Source organism: Vicia villosa, linkage group LG3 (assembly GCF_029867415.1).
Source record: "Vicia villosa cultivar HV-30 ecotype Madison, WI linkage group LG3, Vvil1.0, whole genome shotgun sequence".
Lineage (NCBI taxonomy): Eukaryota > Viridiplantae > Streptophyta > Magnoliopsida > Fabales > Fabaceae > Vicia > Vicia villosa.
The window spans coordinates 11,138,821-11,160,264 of NC_081182.1; the positions used below are offsets into that span (position 1 = coordinate 11,138,821).

Sequence of the window (21,444 nt, forward strand, 5' to 3'; positions counted from 1 at the left end):
ATATACAATACATTGAAAACTACAGAGCTTTTTCCATCTTTCCTCATAATTAGAACATCACCAATAGCTTTAACTGCTAGAGTATTTTCATTTGTAAATTTCACCATGTTAAGTCGAAATTATATTGAGGCTGAGATTATCTAAGATATTAAGGTGATAGATGAGTGAGTTCTCCCACTTATAAATGCTCAAGTCATCACATTCATATTCAATGTGAAACTATTTCCCTCACACTACTTACATTTGCTATATTCTCAACAGCGCAGCACGGATATTGATAAAAAAAAATTGTGTTTGGATCTTGGAATAAAAATAAGGGTTCTTGTCCACTCCTTAATCCCTTATTATATATGTCTACCTACTTTTTCTTTCAATTACTTCAAAAAAATGAAGAAAAATAGTGTGTGAAAAGTAGATGTATCTAGTTTAAAATAAAGTCTACATAGAACAACTTTTTAGATAATCATTTTGTTAGACAAATATTGTTTTATGTCACTATTTTCTCCTAATTTAAGGTTATTTTTGAAGAAAATTTTGATTTTCTTGATTAGTAATATTTTTCCTCCCTATTTATTATCAAACAATACCTTATATCTTCTTTATTTCTCACGTATTTTTTACTTTCCACTCTCTCTTAATATATATGATGAGCGTTTGTGCGTTCTATCTCCAAAATCTTAGTCAATTATATTTCCACACTCTTACTTCTCTTTTCTGCCAACTACTAAGAAAAAACCAAAAATGCCTACACTAGTAGCTGAAAATTCCCAAATTACTAACTTGAAGTCCATTTTGTGTGCTTCCGGAGTGAAAGGCAAGCAAGTCACAACTCTATCATCAGAAATTACTATCTCTGATTTCATTCAATCCATTATTGAAGCCAAAGACTCTGAAATTGATTCACCATTTAGTGTCCTTGACTTAAAAGTCGTCATTGACCTCATGAACAAATGGTTAACTAAACTTCCAACCGTTAAACCTTTCTACGCCGTCAAATGTAACCCAAACATTTCACTTATTGGTGCACTCGCTTCACTCGGCTCGAACTTCGACTGCGCTAGCCGCGCCGAAATCGAGTCTGTATTATCACTAGGTGTTTCACCCGACCGAATCATTTACGCTAATCCGTGTAAATCCGAGTCACACATTAAATACGCTGCAATTGTCGGCGTTAATGTAACAACCTTCGACTCTGTTGGAGAAGTCGAAAAAATTAAAAAATGGCACCCAAAATGCGAGCTCCTCCTTCGGATTAAGCCGGAGGAGGATAGCACTACTGGTGCAAGTACATGTTTGGGTCTCAAATACGGCGCGCTTGAAGATGAAGTTCCCGAGCTTCTCAAGGCCGCTGACATGGCAGGACTTAAAGTAAGCGGTGTGTCGTTCCACGTAGGCAGCGGAGGAGCCGCTGCAAAAGCTTACTATAAAGCCATTTTATCGGCTAAAAAAGTTTTCGAAACGGCTTCACGGCTTGGAATGGCGAAAATGGAAATTCTTGATATTGGTGGAGGATTTATTTCAGGATCGAAATTTGACGAAGCTGCGTTAAATGTGAACGATGCAATAAAAACACATTTTGGAAATGATGAGGATGTTGTTGTTATTGGTGAGCCTGGTCGTTATTTTGCAGAAACATCGTTTACGTTGGCAACAAAAGTGATAGGGAAACGTGTGAGAGGTGAATTAAGAGAGTATTGGATTGATGATGGAATATATGGAACTCTTAATAACATTGTCTTTGATTTTGCTACTGTCACGTGCATGCCACTTAGATTTGGTGCTTCTGAGAATGTTACTAAAAGTTTCTATCCTTCAACGGTTTTTGGACCAACTTGTGATTCCGTTGATACGGTTCTTAAGGAGTATGAGTTACCTGAACTTGAAGTGAACGACTGGCTTGTGTTTCCTAATATGGGTGCTTATACAATTTCATCTGGGACTAATTTCAATGGGTTTGGTTCCTCAGTTAACAACATTTACCTTGCATGTTCAACTACAAGTTCTGTCGCAAGAGAGCTAAACATGTTGTAATTTTCTATTTTGGGGAACACAGTTAATAATAACGATATGGGTGGATGTGGAATTAGTAGTTTTATTCAAATAATTGTTCTCTTCAATTTCTTTATTTGGTAATACGTCACTACTAATAAAAATCTTGAGATTTGGAATAAAATGTTGTGTATTTCTTTTATTAAATGTATCTTTGTGAAGTCTTTAGGGAGTAGGAGGTTTGACATTGATCTTGAATGTCTTGAGGAACATTAAGTTAGCAATGGACAAACAAGAAGTAGCTTTTAACATTGTCTCTGAAAAGGAAACTTGGGAAAAGATAGTAGCGGAAGAAGATTTTTAGTTCGGGATTTGATCATTAAAACATGTATTGTTTCTTAACTTTCCAGATCTCATTTGTTGTGTTTGCGAAAGCAAATAAGTGAATGGTTTTGGAATGACTCATGGCGAGAGTTACTCTTGGCTCTTTGCGAGAATTACTCAGATAGAATATTATATGATTTATATTAGTAGTATTCTTATTGAGAGAAGTAAAAAGTGAATTTGTTAAAGAGTTCCACATCGGACAATATATGACCTGAACATGTCCTTATAAGTGGGGGCAATCCTCACCCTACAAGCCGGTTTTGTAGGGTTGAGTTAGGCCCAACCACATTTCTTAACATGGTATCAGAGCCTCGTTTAAGATCCAGTGGGCCACCTTCTATGGTTTCCGCTATCGGGCCACCCGCCATTTATTTCCACGCTTAAGAGCCTGAACATGTCCTTATAAGTGGGGGCAATCCTCACCCTACAAATCGTTTTGTAGGGTTGAGTTAGGCCCAACCACATTTCTTAACAGAATTGATAATATATTTTTTTAATAATTATCCAAATATATTTTTTTTTTTATTAACTTGGTGTATATGTATAATATGTAAAAAGTTGAAAAACTGCCACACCCTGCCACCATATAGGTCCGTCCATGCTATGCACAAACTACGTATAGATGTTTTGTGGACTCCTCTTTGGAAAAGAATATCATCATGTTGGGATTTTGTCATGGTTGATCCTCCAAAAAAAAAAAAAAGCAAGAAGTAAAATTATGTACGCTTTTATGCCACACTCAATTTCCCCATTTAAGAAACTGAGGAGTTCCTACCATGTGTTTATAGGAAGCCTTTAGAGAGTTGATGTTATATCTAAAATTTGCCCCACCTTTAGTGTGTGTTTTACAATGCTATTTAAATTTTAAAGAAATTAGATAACACAATTGGTAAGAGAGCATTCATAAAGAAGTATAAGTGAGAGGTATTGAGTTCAAATTTCACCTTCGTCACTCGTAGAATTCTATTTTATAAAAAAAAAAAACTAAAAATTTCAAAAGAATAAATAAAATCTTTTCAAATCAAACTCTCTTCATATCAAATCGTACAATTGGTCACCAGACTGTCCAGATTCATCATACTTGCTGACCAAAATAGAATCAGATAATATCTTATTTGAACTTTAATATTAAATATTATTTGATTCGATTTGTTTCTTTTTTGGTGTCTTAACTTAGTTTTTTTAATTTATAAATATAGTCCTTTTTTTATTCACATATCATCAACAATATCAATAAATTTGCACTTTTCTCACAAATTTTCACCGTCTCAGTTCTTTCAAAATAGTTTTTAAAATTTTTTTCTTAATTTCTTTTGAAACTAGATGATGATTCTGATGGTACCCTTTTTATTATATCAATAATTCACTTTCCTATTATTTTCTCACTTTTTTCATACTTTCTTATCTACAAATTACGCAATTTTCAACTTCCACTTTCACACACATTCTTTCAAAACCTCTTTATGGTTAAATCTTCCATATGTGGCCACCCTTTTATTTTCAATTTTATTTTTCTTTATTAATTTTAATTTGCTTATGGTTTAAACCATATAATAAATACAGTATTTTTCGTTTAATAATTTATAATGTCATTAATTCTTTTCATCTAACATTTTATATGGTTATCAAGTTTCTGATGTACCAATAACTAACAATCCTTTACATTCGCACGTGTTTTTACAACAATTTTTTAACCTGAATCTCTTACAAAGTTCGTACACTTACAAATTCATGTACAAATTTTTTTTCACACATTCTCAAATCAATTCATTTTCAGAAACTCTTATTCCAATTTTATGCAAAACCAAAATTACAAAGAAAAACTCCCATTGAGAACTTACAGCATTCTCACTTTTCTCAGTAGAAAGTATATACACCAAAAACTTGCAAAAGAAATCTTCACCACAAAAAGTCAATACAAAGTTTCTTCAATTTTTTTCAGTCAACATCACAACGACTTGTTACAAAACAAAAATTGACGTTGGCTCCGCCTACAAGCCATCATCACCAGTTTGTTTCTGGTATTACAACACAACCACAACCATCCGCGCGAGATCTGTCCGAATCTCGCACACACGCATACCGCATGCAGCCGACGCGAGTTCCTCTGCCTCCGACGAACCAGCAACAGACCAAGCCAACAACCACCTTCCTCATCACCCGCCGCTCTTTGGACAATAGATTCTCAGAGATAGAGGATTCCCCATAAGCTCTTTCATAAAAGTCACGATCATAAGCTCTATCACTAACGTTCATCAAAACCGTTATTATAGAAGTATTCTAGAACTTGACCGAGTCTTTGTAAACACAGTTGGTTTTTTTCAAAGTCAAAGTGTATTGAATTTAGAACCTGGTGATGTCACACACCTTTTATTCCGAGTCAGAACTTGTTAACAAAAGCTACACACTCGACATAAACTATTAGAGTACTAAATTATTCTCTAAGATATAATATAACGTTATTGTCATACCCCAAAATTTGCCCTCATATATTTGCAAATGTCATTTTATTTCGAATAAGTGACGCATCATAATTGGTAAGGACTTGAGGTTAAAAGGCGCAAGAACGAGAGGTCCCGGGTTCGAATATCACTTCTAATATTTCTCCTTTTTTTTATTTTTATTTTAGTCCTAACTTTATTTCCATTTTATTTAAGTAATCACAAAAATCACAAAAAAAAAAAAAAAGAAGTTTTTTCATTAATTTAAATAGTATTTTCGTTTTATATAAAGAGTATTTTAAAAAAAATATATTTTTTATTTTTAATCATTATTTTATACACATTTTAACCAAAAATCACAAGAAAAATATATATGGTAGGTTTCTACTTAACTTTCCCGACAAGTTAATTTCATTGCATTTTTTTAATTTGGTTATTAATCCTTGATTTTTATCTTATTGATTGCAAATTATATTTTCCATTTTTAGTTAACCTAATTGCTATATATAAATAGGACACCTTCATTCACAAACGGAGGTAACAAAAAAAACCCTATTCACCGACCCTCTATCACGGAGAAAACCGAACAATCATAATCTCCTTTTCACGACAATAACCCTTCACGACAATAACCCTTACACTGCATAACCTCCTAGTTTTTTCTATACGCCCAGCAACCACAATTCACACTAACCATTCACGTTTCACTCTCTTTGTTTCATAACATCACACTCTCACAAACTGAACAATTTCATCTATCCTAACCCCTTACGTACAGTACACACAATACTAACCTTTATTTTCAAAACTCAAAATAAAAAAGGTCAAAACCTTTTGTTTAACAAAATCATCAAGATTCATACAACAATCATATGCTTCCATCATGAACACTAACATTAGTAGTATTGTTTTTTTTAACATTAATACTCTTTAATTAACAATGGTATGTTAGTTTTTGTTTCATGAAAATTACAGATACAATTGAAGGGGCGCATCCCTCTGGAAAAGGAGAAGTTGAAAGCGGGTTCGAAAGAAACCACCGCATAATCATAATCGATGACGACGTTCTCCTCGAGACTGCTGCTCACCAAATCCGTTCGGCACTCAAACAGAAGCAACACCGACGTTCTCAATTCAGATCCGACAATCACCTTCGCAAGCGGTATTATGATTGTGCCATCTCCGATCAGTTCATAGTTTCAAGTTTCGTAGCCACCAGCCGGAATGCAACTCACAGTTGACGACGGCAACCACGACTTCCTCCTAATCGGACCCTCCGTCCATGGCAACAACCGCAAACAAAGAGCGTCGCGGTACCCTTTTTTCGGTGAAACCTTCGAAGCCAACACTCATCACCGCCTGCCACTGCCACAAGAAGCCGCATTTGACTCTTTATGTTCATCATCACAAGCAGTTCCAACAGCAACTTCACGATTCGAACCGGATTCCATAAACAGATCCAACAAATTCAGAAAACTAAGAATCAAGTTCACCATGTCTGGTTCAGGTTCTACTGAAACATGAGATCGAGAGATGGTGAAACATGAGATCGAGAGATGGAGAGGTAAAGTAGGAACAAGGAAGGGGCGCCGTAGATTTCGTTGTCGACCGCCGGTTGATTGGTAAGAGCAGAGAGATGGCTGTGCCGTTTTCTGTTTGTGAAAATAAAGAAGAAGAACGTGAGGTACTGTGACCTTATCCCTTTTTGCATTTGTTATTTAATTTCTTTTCTTTGATTAAAATATTTAATTGAATGCTTAACGTTAAATCCTTAGTTAATTAAATAAATATATGCTAACATGTTAGTAACTAGAATTCTATTTCTTATATTAAAAACAGCAGCTAAAATATATATTTAGTTTAATTTCTTTCATTAGCAAAAAGAATACAAAAAAATTGTTTCACTTAAGTTTGTTAGAATTTAATTTGAATTCTTAGATTTTTTCGTCAATTTTAATTAACTTTTTATTAACACTTTCTTGTTTTTGCGAGGTACTACCATCGCGAGCATGAAATTGTTTTGCAGAATTCATAGCTTGTGCATGCTTCAGAGTTCCTCTGACTACGAACCACATCAGATCAAAGTTCTCAATGGTCAGAGTCAATGCTTCAGGCAAACCTTTGCCCACCAACCCTGGCAAGGCAAACGCCAAGCTAAGTACACTTTATTCATTTACTTTTAATTTCTTTATTCTTTTGTTTTTAGAGTTAATAAAGTTTGCCTCCGAACCTGATAACGCACTCACCCTCTTTTGTTTGCCATTTTTCCCACCTTTTCAGGGTTTGTCGAATGCCAAAGCTACGTCATTGGTAACCCTAAACCCTAAATCTGTTCTGTTTCTTTTATTATTATTTATGTCAAACCCTGATAAGGGATCCGCTGGTTTCATTTTCCCCTTCCCATAAATTGTTTATACAGTGCGTGGTTAGTAATTTAGGGAGTGCAAATTTAAACTGGATTAGAGTCAGTAATTATAAGATAAATAACTGAATTGAACCACGTGATTGTTGCACACACGCACCCTTTTGGGGTAACCTCTCTGTTGCCCTGTTGCCTGTTGCATGTTGCCTGTTGCCTTCGTTTTTTCTGCAGAATAAGCCATGTCCCTCGAATTCGAGGATACCTCAGTCGTGTTGCCTCGATAAAAAGGTCATGACCCTAATGATGCTGCCTTCGATACACAAAAGACCTCGACCCTCGGATGTTGCCTACGGAAAAGGCTGAGGTATCTTCTGGCTGCCTACGAAAATGGCTTATTCTGATCCTTGCCTTAGACTACCTGCCCCTCTATGGCATGGGACAGTCTTATGGCAAAGGATGCTTCGATGACCCTTCAACCTCCAAACGAAAGGCTTCCTGCCCTCTTATGGCAAGGATAGACCCTTTCATTCTGAAAGGCTAAAAAGAGACCTATCATCTGAGTTTAAGGTAATTGCCCCTAATTGCCTTGCAATGCTCAAACTTTCATTATATTCTTTCTCATAATTTTTCAAAAGGGCTACGCTCATTTACGAGCTAAAGTCTCTATCTCTTTCATCTACATTTTCTAAACAAACGAGCAAGCAAAGCAATTAAGAGCCTATGGAAAACCATGGATGCAAAGGGTGCCTTACACCTTCCCTTTGCATAAATTACCCCCCGAACCCGTTTTCTTTAAAAGGTTTTTTTTCTGTTTCTTTTAGCCTTTCCGAATTTGTTTGGATAAAATAAAAGTCGGTGGCGACTCTTGCTTACCACGACATTCCGATTAATAAAAAGTCAGTTCACCGTATTACAGAACTGGCGACTCTGCTGGGGATGAATTTCGATAAAAGAGGGGTTACCTTAAAGGTTTAGGATTCATTTTAAAATGTTTTCTATTGTTTGCTTTGTTTGTTTTAGTTTTCAGGGGCGTTTTGGGAAAACTGAAGGACGAATCCTATTCCCGGATTCAAGAACACCTAAGATTAGGAGTGGCATAGTCATGGAGACCCCCCTTGTGCATGCTTGGGGTTGGTCAAAATGAAGTTCACACTTGAGTTAGGCCTCCACTGGTTATTGTGTACCTCTTTTGCATGAGAGAGGTTTATGCATGTATCTTTGGGTGCGTCGGAGCTCAAGGACCTTTAGTTACCCTTAACCCATCCTGGCTTTTAGGAACGTAGTGGGAGGGCTATTCTTGGTGCATGCCAAGTTATGGTCGCTACCCGATACTACAGCTCAGATAGGTTTCTTCCTAAAGTATCATTGCGTGGTATGCATGTATCATGTTCGAGGGTGCTTTAGAGGGGGCTGACAATTCTGAGTCACTTGGTAGAACCCGTTGCTGAAATCTCCTTATCCATAGAAATACCATGGGGAAGGACACCTGATCGGACTCCATGCAAGCCTTAAGCCAAAAATTGTGTGACTTGCGTGACTTGTGTGACTTATTGTGTTTACTACTAACCTTCATTTCCTTGCAGGTTTTGTTAAAAGGACTTGTTTGTTCTTACTATCTCACACTATGCCAAATGAACTTCATTCGCGTAACATCATGACATCATGACATCATAAGCATAACATGATTTAACTAACCCTTTCAAGGATCTTAGGGATTTAGGGCGCACAATTTCAGGTACCTCTATCAAAGATTGATGTCCTAATCAAGGGGCAAGAGGATTTATTTTCCTCTAGCCACATACCTTCCAATTTAAGGACACGATACCTATCAAGGGGCAAGAGGATTTATTTTCCTCTAGCCATATACTTTCAAATTCAGAGGTATCCCGAATCGAAGGCGATGACCCACTCGATATGGTGAGCTTGATTCCCAAAGAAAGACGTCCAAAGACAAAGTTCAGATTTCTTCAGACAAAGGCGCGACCAAATCATTTTCTAAAGTTGCTAACTAAATTCCTAAAAGATCCTTGAAAATATTGCATTTGCATTCATAACATCGCATAACAGGTTTCTTACAATAGGTCTCTCATCCTCCCTCGCTGTTTATTTCAGCATCATGGACCTTGAACAATCTATCAAAAATCTCCAAGTTCAGAACAACCAATTCCAAGAGATGATCTTTAACTTGGCCGAGGGGCAAGAAGAACTAAAGGCACTTCTGATCGAGAAGTAGAAGGATCAACATAGGCAACAAGATGGTCAAGGTAAAGGGAAATCCAAACCCAAGCGATCATTCACTCCGTTGCACATGCCGATGTCTCAAGTTCTGCAACAACTGCTCAACCAGAACTTGATAACCTTATTACCTTCATATTCAATCCCTACAAATCTTGCTCCTGGGTATAAGTACCATGCGAGATGTGCTTATCATTCGAATAGTCCTGGTCATGATACAGAGAATTGTGGACCGTTGAAACACAAGATTCAAGACTTAATTGATGAAAAGATCATTGACTTCAACTCACCTAAAGAACCTCACATGACTAAGGCTGTGTACAATTGGAAAGGTCGCAATGAACACAACCAATCTGTGGGGACATTTCTGATTTCTACACCAGTTCCACAACAAAGGCGCAAGTCAGAGGCACCTAAACGAAAGTTCACAAAGATCAACATGACTTTGGCTGAAGCATTACAACAGATGTTGAAGAAAGGGCTAATTACTTTAAGGGATCCTCCTGTGAAGCCCAACACTTCCGCTCCTAGCTATAAGCCCAATGCGAGGTGCGCGTATCACTCCAATAGCCCTGGACATGATACGAATGATTGTTGGCCATTAAAGAACAAGATCCAAGATATGATCGATGCTGGTGAAATTGAATTCCCTCATCCCAAGACTCCTATAGTGATCACTGCTCCCATGCACAATCACGACAAGACTGATTAATGTCAGAGTGGATGAACTTTAAATCATTAGCTTTACTTTCATTTGCAATTTCTATCTGTTTGTTTAAACATTCGACTTATGATAGACATTATTTGTCTTAATAATAATCATTAGTGCATTGCATATGTTTGTCTTGAATTAATTATTTCGCTACCACTCATTTTAAATTATGTCTTTATTCTGCATATGTTTTTGTGATACTCAACTCCTGCTAAAGTTGTATACCTTTTGAGGGAGGATGACGAAAAACGATACCGCAACCTCATACAGTATGCTTTTGAGCGGACTATGCTGACGATGTACAAGCATTTGTTCAATTCCTAAACAGTGGAGATATAAGGATGTTAATCCCTCGTCATCCCCTTTGAGCCTAAGAAGTAGGAGTTTCTTTCTTGTACTAATTAAAAACCCTTGATCATAACCTGGGGCAGGGTAGTTCTCAGTTAATTTGGCTGTACATTCTATTTTAAGAGAACCATTCAGTACATCTTTCAACAAAGGTTTCAATCGCAAGCATTCATTCGCACACATCAAAGAAGTGTTGGAGATGTCAATCAAAAGCCAATGGTTCGTCAATCATTAAGCGAGGCAGTCAATATCTTTCAAAAAGAAAAAAATGAAAAAACATATATACAAAGAAAAGCCTGCTAAGTCAAAAGTCAAAAGATGACTTAGGCAAAAATCAAGGCATCCCGCTGGCTGTAATCTCAAAAATAAACAGTTCAGGCAAAAGTTAGGGATATCAAAAGATGAAAAGAGAGAAGTCAATAAATTACTGAACAACACAATGTTGTGACTACCAAAAGGAAGAAGTGACTGCCATCTCAAGAAGTTCTCCTCGCTTGTGAACCATCAACATTATCAAAGGCGCGAATCCAAAAGTCTCTTGGAACCTGAATGCATAAGTTGAATTAACTGAGCTTAGGACTGAAGAACATCACGAAGAAGGGGATGGGTATAAATAAATTTTGAGCCATTATCCTTTGTTTCTTAAACCGTGAACCAAGCCACGTTACAACCCTTGAAAGTCCTAATTGAAGCATGGTTAGTTCGAAAGCATACTGTCACCAAAAGGTATCCCGACTCCTTAAGGTTTACCAAAATGCCGAGTTGATATCACGTTTCTACAAACATCACGTTGTCATAAATATCATGTTTTTACAAATATCATGTTTTTTTACAAACATCACACGTTTACATCTTTGGTTTTAATGTTTTTTCAAAAACTCGAGACAAACGTATGCATTGCATCCCATGAATACATTATTAAACATATCCTGCTACATAATTTCAAATGCTAGCATCAGAAAGAACTTGCACAGAGTACAACTAATGACTGAAAGTTATCCCGACAAAACAAAATTACTCCAAGAAGCCATGTCTCTTACGTATACAAGGGGCATAACGCGTTTTGCCCAATCAATCTGAGGCAATCAAGTCGAGATTCCGAGACTCTCTCATGGATGGTCGAACAATCAGGGGCATGCATCCAAGTATATCTAAAGCTACTCCCCAGTCAACATGGGACACTGTCTTGAGCCTATGATTACTGGGGGCATATCGCCCATAGTGTACATCTCATAAAGCCCTCGCGAGGCGAATCTTTCCAAAGTTCCTACTAGCAGGGGCAAATCTATGCAAGTCTGGCTTTACATCTTTATCAAATACTCGGCGGCATGTCCTAATCAAATCCAGGAATGGTAGTCACTATAATACTGGGGGAAATATTCAAGGCATCCATGCCTTCCCGCAATTCCGATTTCACAAAATCATATCCCCACAGAGCAATCCTCCAGAAGATATCTTCAAACATACTCGGCCCGACAAAGACATGGCTCCCCAACAGAGTTTACATCTTCAATACCACCTGTTCTCCGACACTTTACTCTTCTCCAACATGATTTATTAATATCCCTAAATCAGGGTACATCAAACTACTGATCATCCCCAAGTAGAAACCATAAATCCCCAGCTGAGCATCTTCAAGACGAAATCAAATATCAAAATCACGAAAACATGGAGATTTATTTTTTCGACTAAAACAACATGGATCATAATCACATACCATATGACACAAACATATTCATGCATTGCATACATAACTTCATAATAAATTCATGCATGACATACAAAATTTCTCATTTATTTTGAGGTACTCATTACATAACACATGCATCATGACATAAGAAAACTAACCTTTACTTTTCAAGATATTGCTGTCTCTGTTTTCAAAGTTAAGTCGACACCTTTGACGGTTCCTTAACGACATACTTCAGATATAAGTCGACACCTTTGACGGTTCCTTATACAATCTATCTACATATCTGAGTCGATACCTTTGACGGTGCCTCAATGATATGCTTCAGAGTTAAGTCGATACCTTTGACGGTTCCTTAACGACCCACATCAAGAGTTAAGTCGACACCTTTGACGGTTCCTTAACGACATACTTCAGATATAAGTCGACACCTTTGACGGTTCCTTATACAATCTATCCGCATATCTGAGTCGATACCTTTGACGGTGCCTCAACAATATGCTTCGAATTTAAGTCGATACCTTTGACGGTTCCTTAAATAACCCAACACAGATTTGAGTCGATACCTTTGACGGTTCCTCAACATTCAAAAGAGGGAAGACAGCAAAAGCAGAAATTGCGTAACAATCTACACTCTAACAACTATCAGATGGCATCTACAAGCCCATCTCCGACAAAAGTCCCTACTTCAAATAGGGCAAATTTCTTGGTATTCTTGTGTTCAATCATCTTCCACCTTCAGATACCGACTGGCACACAAACCACTCTACATCTTCAGGTTTAAGATAATTGAACAGGGGCAGCTGTCATACCCCAAAATTTGCCCTCATATATTTGCAAATGTCATTTTATTTCGAATAAGTGACGCATCATAATTGGTAAGGACTTGAGGTTAAAAGGCGCAAGAACGAGAGGTCCCGGGTTCGAATATCACTTCTAATATTTCTCCTTTTTTTTATTTTTATTTTAGTCCTAACTTTATTTCCATTTTATTTAAGTAATCACAAAAATCACAAAAAAAAAAAAAAAGAAGTTTTTTCATTAATTTAAATAGTATTTTCGTTTTATATAAAGAGTATTTTAAAAAAAATATATTTTTTATTTTTAATCATTATTTTATACACATTTTAACCAAAAATCACAAGAAAAATATATATGGTAGGTTTCTACTTAACTTTCCCGACAAGTTAATTTCATTGCATTTTTTTAATTTGGTTATTAATCCTTGATTTTTATCTTATTGATTGCAAATTATATTTTCCATTTTTAGTTAACCTAATTGCTATATATAAATAGGACACCTTCATTCACAAACGGAGGTAACAAAAAAAACCCTATTCACCGACCCTCTATCACGGAGAAAACCGAACAATCATAATCTCCTTTTCACGACAATAACCCTTCACGACAATAACCCTTACACTGCATAACCTCCTAGTTTTTTCTATACGCCCAGCAACCACAATTCACACTAACCATTCACGTTTCACTCTCTTTGTTTCATAACATCACACTCTCACAAACTGAACAATTTCATCTATCCTAACCCCTTACGTACAGTACACACAATACTAACCTTTATTTTCAAAACTCAAAATAAAAAAGGTCAAAACCTTTTGTTTAACAAAATCATCAAGATTCATACAACAATCATATGCTTCCATCATGAACACTAACATTAGTAGTATTGTTTTTTTTAACATTAATACTCTTTAATTAACAATGGTATGTTAGTTTTTGTTTCATGAAAATTACAGATACAATTGAAGGGGCGCATCCCTCTGGAAAAGGAGAAGTTGAAAGCGGGTTCGAAAGAAACCACCGCATAATCATAATCGATGACGACGTTCTCCTCGAGACTGCTGCTCACCAAATCCGTTCGGCACTCAAACAGAAGCAACACCGACGTTCTCAATTCAGATCCGACAATCACCTTCGCAAGCGGTATTATGATTGTGCCATCTCCGATCAGTTCATAGTTTCAAGTTTCGTAGCCACCAGCCGGAATGCAACTCACAGTTGACGACGGCAACCACGACTTCCTCCTAATCGGACCCTCCGTCCATGGCAACAACCGCAAACAAAGAGCGTCGCGGTACCCTTTTTTCGGTGAAACCTTCGAAGCCAACACTCATCACCGCCTGCCACTGCCACAAGAAGCCGCATTTGACTCTTTATGTTCATCATCACAAGCAGTTCCAACAGCAACTTCACGATTCGAACCGGATTCCATAAACAGATCCAACAAATTCAGAAAACTAAGAATCAAGTTCACCATGTCTGGTTCAGGTTCTACTGAAACATGAGATCGAGAGATGGTGAAACATGAGATCGAGAGATGGAGAGGTAAAGTAGGAACAAGGAAGGGGCGCCGTAGATTTCGTTGTCGACCGCCGGTTGATTGGTAAGAGCAGAGAGATGGCTGTGCCGTTTTCTGTTTGTGAAAATAAAGAAGAAGAACGTGAGGTACTGTGACCTTATCCCTTTTTGCATTTGTTATTTAATTTCTTTTCTTTGATTAAAATATTTAATTGAATGCTTAACGTTAAATCCTTAGTTAATTAAATAAATATATGCTAACATGTTAGTAACTAGAATTCTATTTCTTATATTAAAAACAGCAGCTAAAATATATATTTAGTTTAATTTCTTTCATTAGCAAAAAGAATACAAAAAAATTGTTTCACTTAAGTTTGTTAGAATTTAATTTGAATTCTTAGATTTTTTCGTCAATTTTAATTAACTTTTTATTAACACTTTCTTGTTTTTGCGAGGTACTACCATCGCGAGCATGAAATTGTTTTGCAGAATTCATAGCTTGTGCATGCTTCAGAGTTCCTCTGACTACGAACCACATCAGATCAAAGTTCTCAATGGTCAGAGTCAATGCTTCAGGCAAACCTTTGCCCACCAACCCTGGCAAGGCAAACGCCAAGCTAAGTACACTTTATTCATTTACTTTTAATTTCTTTATTCTTTTGTTTTTAGAGTTAATAAAGTTTGCCTCCGAACCTGATAACGCACTCACCCTCTTTTGTTTGCCATTTTTCCCACCTTTTCAGGGTTTGTCGAATGCCAAAGCTACGTCATTGGTAACCCTAAACCCTAAATCTGTTCTGTTTCTTTTATTATTATTTATGTCAAACCCTGATAAGGGATCCGCTGGTTTCATTTTCCCCTTCCCATAAATTGTTTATACAGTGCGTGGTTAGTAATTTAGGGAGTGCAAATTTAAACTGGATTAGAGTCAGTAATTATAAGATAAATAACTGAATTGAACCACGTGATTGTTGCACACACGCACCCTTTTGGGGTAACCTCTCTGTTGCCCTGTTGCCTGTTGCATGTTGCCTGTTGCCTTCGTTTTTTCTGCAGAATAAGCCATGTCCCTCGAATTCGAGGATACCTCAGTCGTGTTGCCTCGATAAAAAGGTCATGACCCTAATGATGCTGCCTTCGATACACAAAAGACCTCGACCCTCGGATGTTGCCTACGGAAAAGGCTGAGGTATCTTCTGGCTGCCTACGAAAATGGCTTATTCTGATCCTTGCCTTAGACTACCTGCCCCTCTATGGCATGGGACAGTCTTATGGCAAAGGATGCTTCGATGACCCTTCAACCTCCAAACGAAAGGCTTCCTGCCCTCTTATGGCAAGGATAGACCCTTTCATTCTGAAAGGCTAAAAAGAGACCTATCATCTGAGTTTAAGGTAATTGCCCCTAATTGCCTTGCAATGCTCAAACTTTCATTATATTCTTTCTCATAATTTTTCAAAAGGGCTACGCTCATTTACGAGCTAAAGTCTCTATCTCTTTCATCTACATTTTCTAAACAAACGAGCAAGCAAAGCAATTAAGAGCCTATGGAAAACCATGGATGCAAAGGGTGCCTTACACCTTCCCTTTGCATAAATTACCCCCCGAACCCGTTTTCTTTAAAAGGTTTTTTTTCTGTTTCTTTTAGCCTTTCCGAATTTGTTTGGATAAAATAAAAGTCGGTGGCGACTCTTGCTTACCACGACATTCCGATTAATAAAAAGTCAGTTCACCGTATTACAGTTATCATAAAAACATAAGGCTAGATGCAGAATCAAATTTTGTTCTTACACAGTAGACACAATTTCACCCCAGAATTTATGAGGCAATGACTTTTTTTTCAGCATGCTCCTAGCCATTTCAACCAAGCTTATATTCCTTCTTTAAACCCTACCATTATGTTGAGGTGTGTAGGGGGAGTTACTTAATGCAAAATGCCACTTTCATTAAAGAATTGCTTGAATTCATGAGAATTATATTCCCATCCTTCATCGGTCCTGAGTATCTTAATCAGTCTTTCACTATGTTTTTCAGCCATAGCTTTAAACTTTTTTGACATTTTTATAACTTCTCCTTCGGTCTTTGTCAAATACACCCACAACATCCTACAAAATTCATCTACAAATGATATGAAGTACTTACTTCCTCCACAAGAAAGAGTTTCAAATGGACAACAAATATCAGATGAAACTGCATTCAGTACATGTTTGGCTCTCGTTGACAACTGCTTCACAAAAGGCAATCTAGTTTTCTTCCCAAGGATGCAAATGTTATATGCTTTATCAGGTGTCACTATCTTAGGCAATCCTTCTACTAATTTCATAGTATTCAACTTGCCTATACTTTTAAAATTCAGATGCCCATATATTTGGTGTCAAAGTCATCTTTCTTCATCAATAGTTGTGAGGAAAGACAATGTGATTATGAAATCTTTAAGCTAGACTTCCAAATCTTATTTATTGTCCAAGTTGATTTCAACACCATTCTTTTCTTCTTGTCATACAGCTTTAGTGATCCTGCTTTCATGGTTACTGAAAATCCTTTCTCAACTAGCTGACCAATGCTCAACATATTACATTGCATACTAGGGACAAATAATACATCTTCTATCAATGTTGTTTTTCCTTCCTTTCTTTGTATGACAATCTTCCCCATGCCTTCTTCCATTAAGCTTATGTTATCTACCAGCTTCACACTTGTCGTCTTGCTTGAGTTGAATTTAATCAACCACTCCTTGCGTCCAGTCATGTGGTTAGAACAACCAAAATCTAAGTACCACATATAAGAGATTGGAATCCCTCCCCAAGTTGTTACCATCAACATAACAAGATCTGAATCTTAATCATATTGCACCATGTTAGCTTCCTCTGCACTAGTATTGGTTTGATTTCCCTTTTCAAACCAACAATCAACTACAAAGTGACCATACTTCTCAACGTTGAAGCATTGAATCTTTCTATTGTCTTAAAACCTTTTCTTGTTTTGAAATTTGTTATACCTTTCTCCTCGTTTAGAGGATTCATGTTTTTCTTCAATCTTCTTCTTCTCTTTTCTATTTTGAGTGGCTTCTCTCTGGTATTTTCTTTTTTTTCCTACTTCCACCTTCTCTTCATGTCATCAAAAACTCCTTTCTTTGAATGAGTAATCACAGCATGTTCAAAATCTTTCTCTGTCTCTTGTTGATTCAGTCTCAGCTCTTTGGCTTCAAGAGATCCTTGCAGATCTTTCATTTTCATTATAGTCAGTTCATTGATTTCCTTAATTGTTATTACCATCATATCATATTGAAGAGTGAGACTTCGAAGTACCTTTTCAACCTTCATTTGCTATGTCAACATCTCTCCAGAATTCTTCATCTGGTTGGTTAATTCTTGAACCCTTGTAAAAAAATCTGCTATCGAGTTTCCCTCTTTCATATGCAACATTTCATACTGCTTTCTCAAAGACTGGAGGCGCGCACTCTTGACTTTCACATCTCCATCATAGTATTTTTCCAACATGTCCCATTCTTCTTTCGATGTTGTAGCGTGAGATATTTTATCAAACACCTTCGTGTCAACACATTGGTGAATGTAAAATAGCTCATTCTAATCCTTCTTCTTGGATTCCTTGTATGTTAGTTTCTAGGCATTAGTAGCATCTTCTGCTACCGATTGAAGCCCATCTATTACATACCCGAACACATCTTGAACGTTGAAGATGACTCTTATCTGGATACACCATATTTCTCAATTCTTGCCATCAAGAATTGGAAGATTTGCAGTGAAGTTGTTGCCTCTTAACCATAGCTTAAATCACTATTGATTCCTGAAACTCAATTAGTCTTGTGGAAGGAAGGAAGATATTATTGATTATTGAATAAGAGAGAGTTGTTACAAAACTACAGAAGTAGTTACTATATATACATAGAATAACTAATTATACAGTTAGCATGTAACTAACTAAGTTTGAATTAATACATAACAGTTATTATTAAAAAAATAATTTTTTTAATGTTGTCTAACAAAAATTCTTCAACAAAAAGTATGTGAGTTATATTTTTTTTTAAGGGTTAAATATATTAAACCCTCTACCATTATAGCGAGTTTTGGTTTACGCCCCCTGAAATTTTTTTTTTTATTAAATGCCCCTTATAAAACCCAAAATCTAGATTTACCAAACCCTTTTACCACATTTGCTGACTGAATTTTGACTTGCTGGATGATGTGGCAAAAGGGTTGTATAATTGCCCAAAACATCAACAAACATGACTGGGCTTTGACTTTGATTTTAGAAAAAGAAAATGTTTTTTCAAACTAAACAAACTTTTGACTTTCCTTTATCAAACCATGGGAAAGTGATTATACTAGAGTTTTCAAGTAATATTTTGCTTCTGGTGCGTGTTTGGGTTTGACTCTGTTCTATATTTCAAACACTATCTAAGATTTTCATTATATTTCAAATACAAAGTAAGCTTGATCTGAACACCCTTAATATTACCATCAATACATCGGACACGAAAAGCATATTTCCCCAAAGATTTAAAGCTTAAATCTAAATCTAAATAAATAGCGAATAAGGTTGTAAACCCTGTATTTTAATGTAAAATTTGGAATATCTCTCGAACATTTAAGATTGTTATCTCTGAGCTGCAGTTAATGCTAGTGTTCCATTACATGTAATAATGTATTACCTCCATATTATCTTGGAGCAGCAGCAATAGTTCTAAATATAACAATTTATTGCACTTGATTTAAAAAAATAGTTCTTCATGTTTGTGCCATTTCAGCGTTATCTTCTGTGAAGCTGTTGCTATCTATGGTGTTATTGTGGCTATTATCCTGCAGATAAAACTAGAAAGTGTTCCAAAAGCAAGTATCTATGAACCAGAATCTCTTAGAGCTGGATATGCAATCTTTGCTTCTGGGCTTATTGTGGGCTTCGTAAATCTTGTTTGTGGGTGTGTATTCTTTTTTACCTGCATCTCATATCTTCCCAATAAGAGAGACCTTTTCCAATTATTGTTAATAACTCAATTATTTTTGTTGTTGCAGGTTGTGTGTAGGAATAATTGGAAGTAGCTGTGCATTGTCTGATGCTCATAACTCCTCCCTCTTTGTGAAAATTCTTGTGATTGAGATCTTTGGCAGTGCACTTGGCCTATTTGGAGTTATTGTTGGAATTATTATGTCGGCTCAAGCAACATGGCCCTCAAAAATTTAGTTTCCCTTGTATCATTTATAAATAAAAAATGTGTATTTATTCGGGCTCGCCAATAAATTCAAGACTTCAGAGATGTACTAATGGAGTTCATTTCTTTTTAGTAAGAAGCTTATGGTTATCAGTGTTCAGATTTGATTTTTCAGTCCATTTATGATTAATTCAAACATGATAGTTGACACTTTTATAAATTTGATTAAAAAAGAGTTTTTAACTGTCTCGCACCAATGGTTGTCAAAAATAAAAACAAGTGTTGTACTTTTTTTGTTCATTTGGTGGCTTCTAGTTGATGGGTCTGTAACGTATAGCCTAAATATAGTACTGCAAGTGCACAGCCTATCGAAGTAATATATAAGATTATCGAACCACAGAGACCAATCGTCAATCTATCAACTCTATTGCTAAGGTGCTTATCTAAGGTGAACAAGAATATTGTTGTGAGTGCAGTGCAACAAGGTAGGTGAGCGAAGTTAATAACAGTTTAAAGCGACAGGTTGGAATGTAAATCATGAAACCAGACTATGATCCAGACATGCATAAATGAAACGACTCATGGGGGAGTATTTTCTATTTGTAGCAAAGAATCAATTTAACATGAACTTGTAGCTTTTGGCTACTAAGAACCGAATTTACTCTTTAATTTAACTTCCTTTATTGTCACATATAAAGGGTGCCTTCCGCGTTAAAGTAGTAAATCTATTTTTAAGAAATTGATAGTTTTGACTTAACAGAAAAGTGATTTTACTTGGAAAGATTAACTTAAAGAGACTCTTGGTTTTTGGCCAAGAGTCAGATTTCAAACCTACAAACGCGTCCGAAAATAGTTTCAAAATCGTTTTCTAAAAAGGTAAATGATTCCTCTTTAACCAACCAAATCGCTTTCGCTTCTTTTGTCTGGTTAAATAATAATCAAGTCGTATCTTTGATATGGACGGCTTTCGATCTTACCCAATAAACATTGAAACTCAAATTGACTTAATTTAAAAGCAAAACATCCCCAGAGTAATTTCACTAGCATGATGATTAGAACATAGACATGATCACAATCATTACATTCAAACCTTTATAATTTAGCCAGACATACTAGGTGCGAGCCTATAACACATGTAGACTATGATAAGTGCAAGTAATTAAAAAGGGTGCGAGTCTATAAATCGTGTAGACTATGGTAAGAGCGTTTAAAGTCTATAAAACATGTAGACTATGGTAAGAGCATTTAGAGTCTATAAAACTTGTAGACTATGGTAAGAGCAAGAAAATAAATAAAGCAAGTAAATTGAACCTTACTCCGATCGGAGATTGAATCTTGATACAAAGTGAAGGCTGGTATGATAAACTTCAACCAAAGTGCTCCAAAACTTGATTACAACTCAATCTACACCGTAGTAACTCCCCGATGTGAAGAGGTTACTACTTTACAGAAACTGATAGTATATGACTTAAGTTTGTACTAAGCTTGGATGCCCTCAAATGTCATAAAAGGATGGTATTTATAGAGTTAAATGGTGGAAGTTACTTCATGTGAGAAATAGTGGAAGTAGTGGGAAGTTGGAGAAGTAGTGGGAAGTTGGAGAAGTAGTGGGAAGTTGGAAGTTTCCACGTTTTGGGAAGATGACGCCCGCCAAGGGAGGTCCACGCCTGCGGCCTTCATATTTTCCATGATTGTAGATCTCTGCGTTAGCTTTCCAACGTTTCGAACGGGGCGTCATTCTGATTTACGGTTTAGGAGTTATGGCTAAAACAATCGGACAACGTCTCGTGTGT

At 36.4% G+C, this 21,444-nt stretch overlaps 2 protein-coding genes across 2 annotated transcripts; both read left to right on the forward strand.

Annotated features, from left to right (window-relative positions):
- The first annotated feature begins 705 nt into the window (after positions 1-705).
- On the forward strand, positions 706-2,069 carry LOC131654906 (ornithine decarboxylase-like). The gene has a single exon (XM_058924831.1). It carries the CDS (start codon positions 742-744, stop codon positions 2,029-2,031), a length of 1,290 nt encoding a protein of 429 aa, XP_058780814.1. The 5' UTR covers positions 706-741; the 3' UTR covers positions 2,032-2,069.
- Positions 2,070-19,118: 17,049 nt separating this feature from the next.
- On the forward strand, positions 19,119-19,692 carry LOC131657535 (V-type proton ATPase subunit c''2-like). Its single transcript, XM_058926921.1, has 3 exons — positions 19,119-19,138; positions 19,250-19,420; positions 19,515-19,692. Exons 1-3 carry the CDS (start codon positions 19,119-19,121, stop codon positions 19,681-19,683), a joined length of 360 nt encoding a protein of 119 aa, XP_058782904.1. The 3' UTR covers positions 19,684-19,692.
- The last annotated feature ends 1,752 nt before the right edge of the window (positions 19,693-21,444 follow it).

Excerpts from the sequence above, each read along its gene's own strand:
- LOC131654906 (XM_058924831.1), top strand. The coding sequence starts at position 742 with ATGCCTACACTAGTAGCTGAAAATTCCCAAATTACTAACTTGAAGTCC.
- LOC131657535 (XM_058926921.1), top strand. The coding sequence starts at position 19,119 with ATGCTAGTGTTCCATTACAT. Across the intron at positions 19,139-19,249 it reads ATGCTAGTGTTCCATTACAT|CGTTATCTTCTGTGAAGCTG; the intron begins GTAATAATGTAT and ends GTGCCATTTCAG. Across the intron at positions 19,421-19,514 it reads TTCGTAAATCTTGTTTGTGG|GTTGTGTGTAGGAATAATTG; the intron begins GTGTGTATTCTT and ends TTGTTGTTGCAG.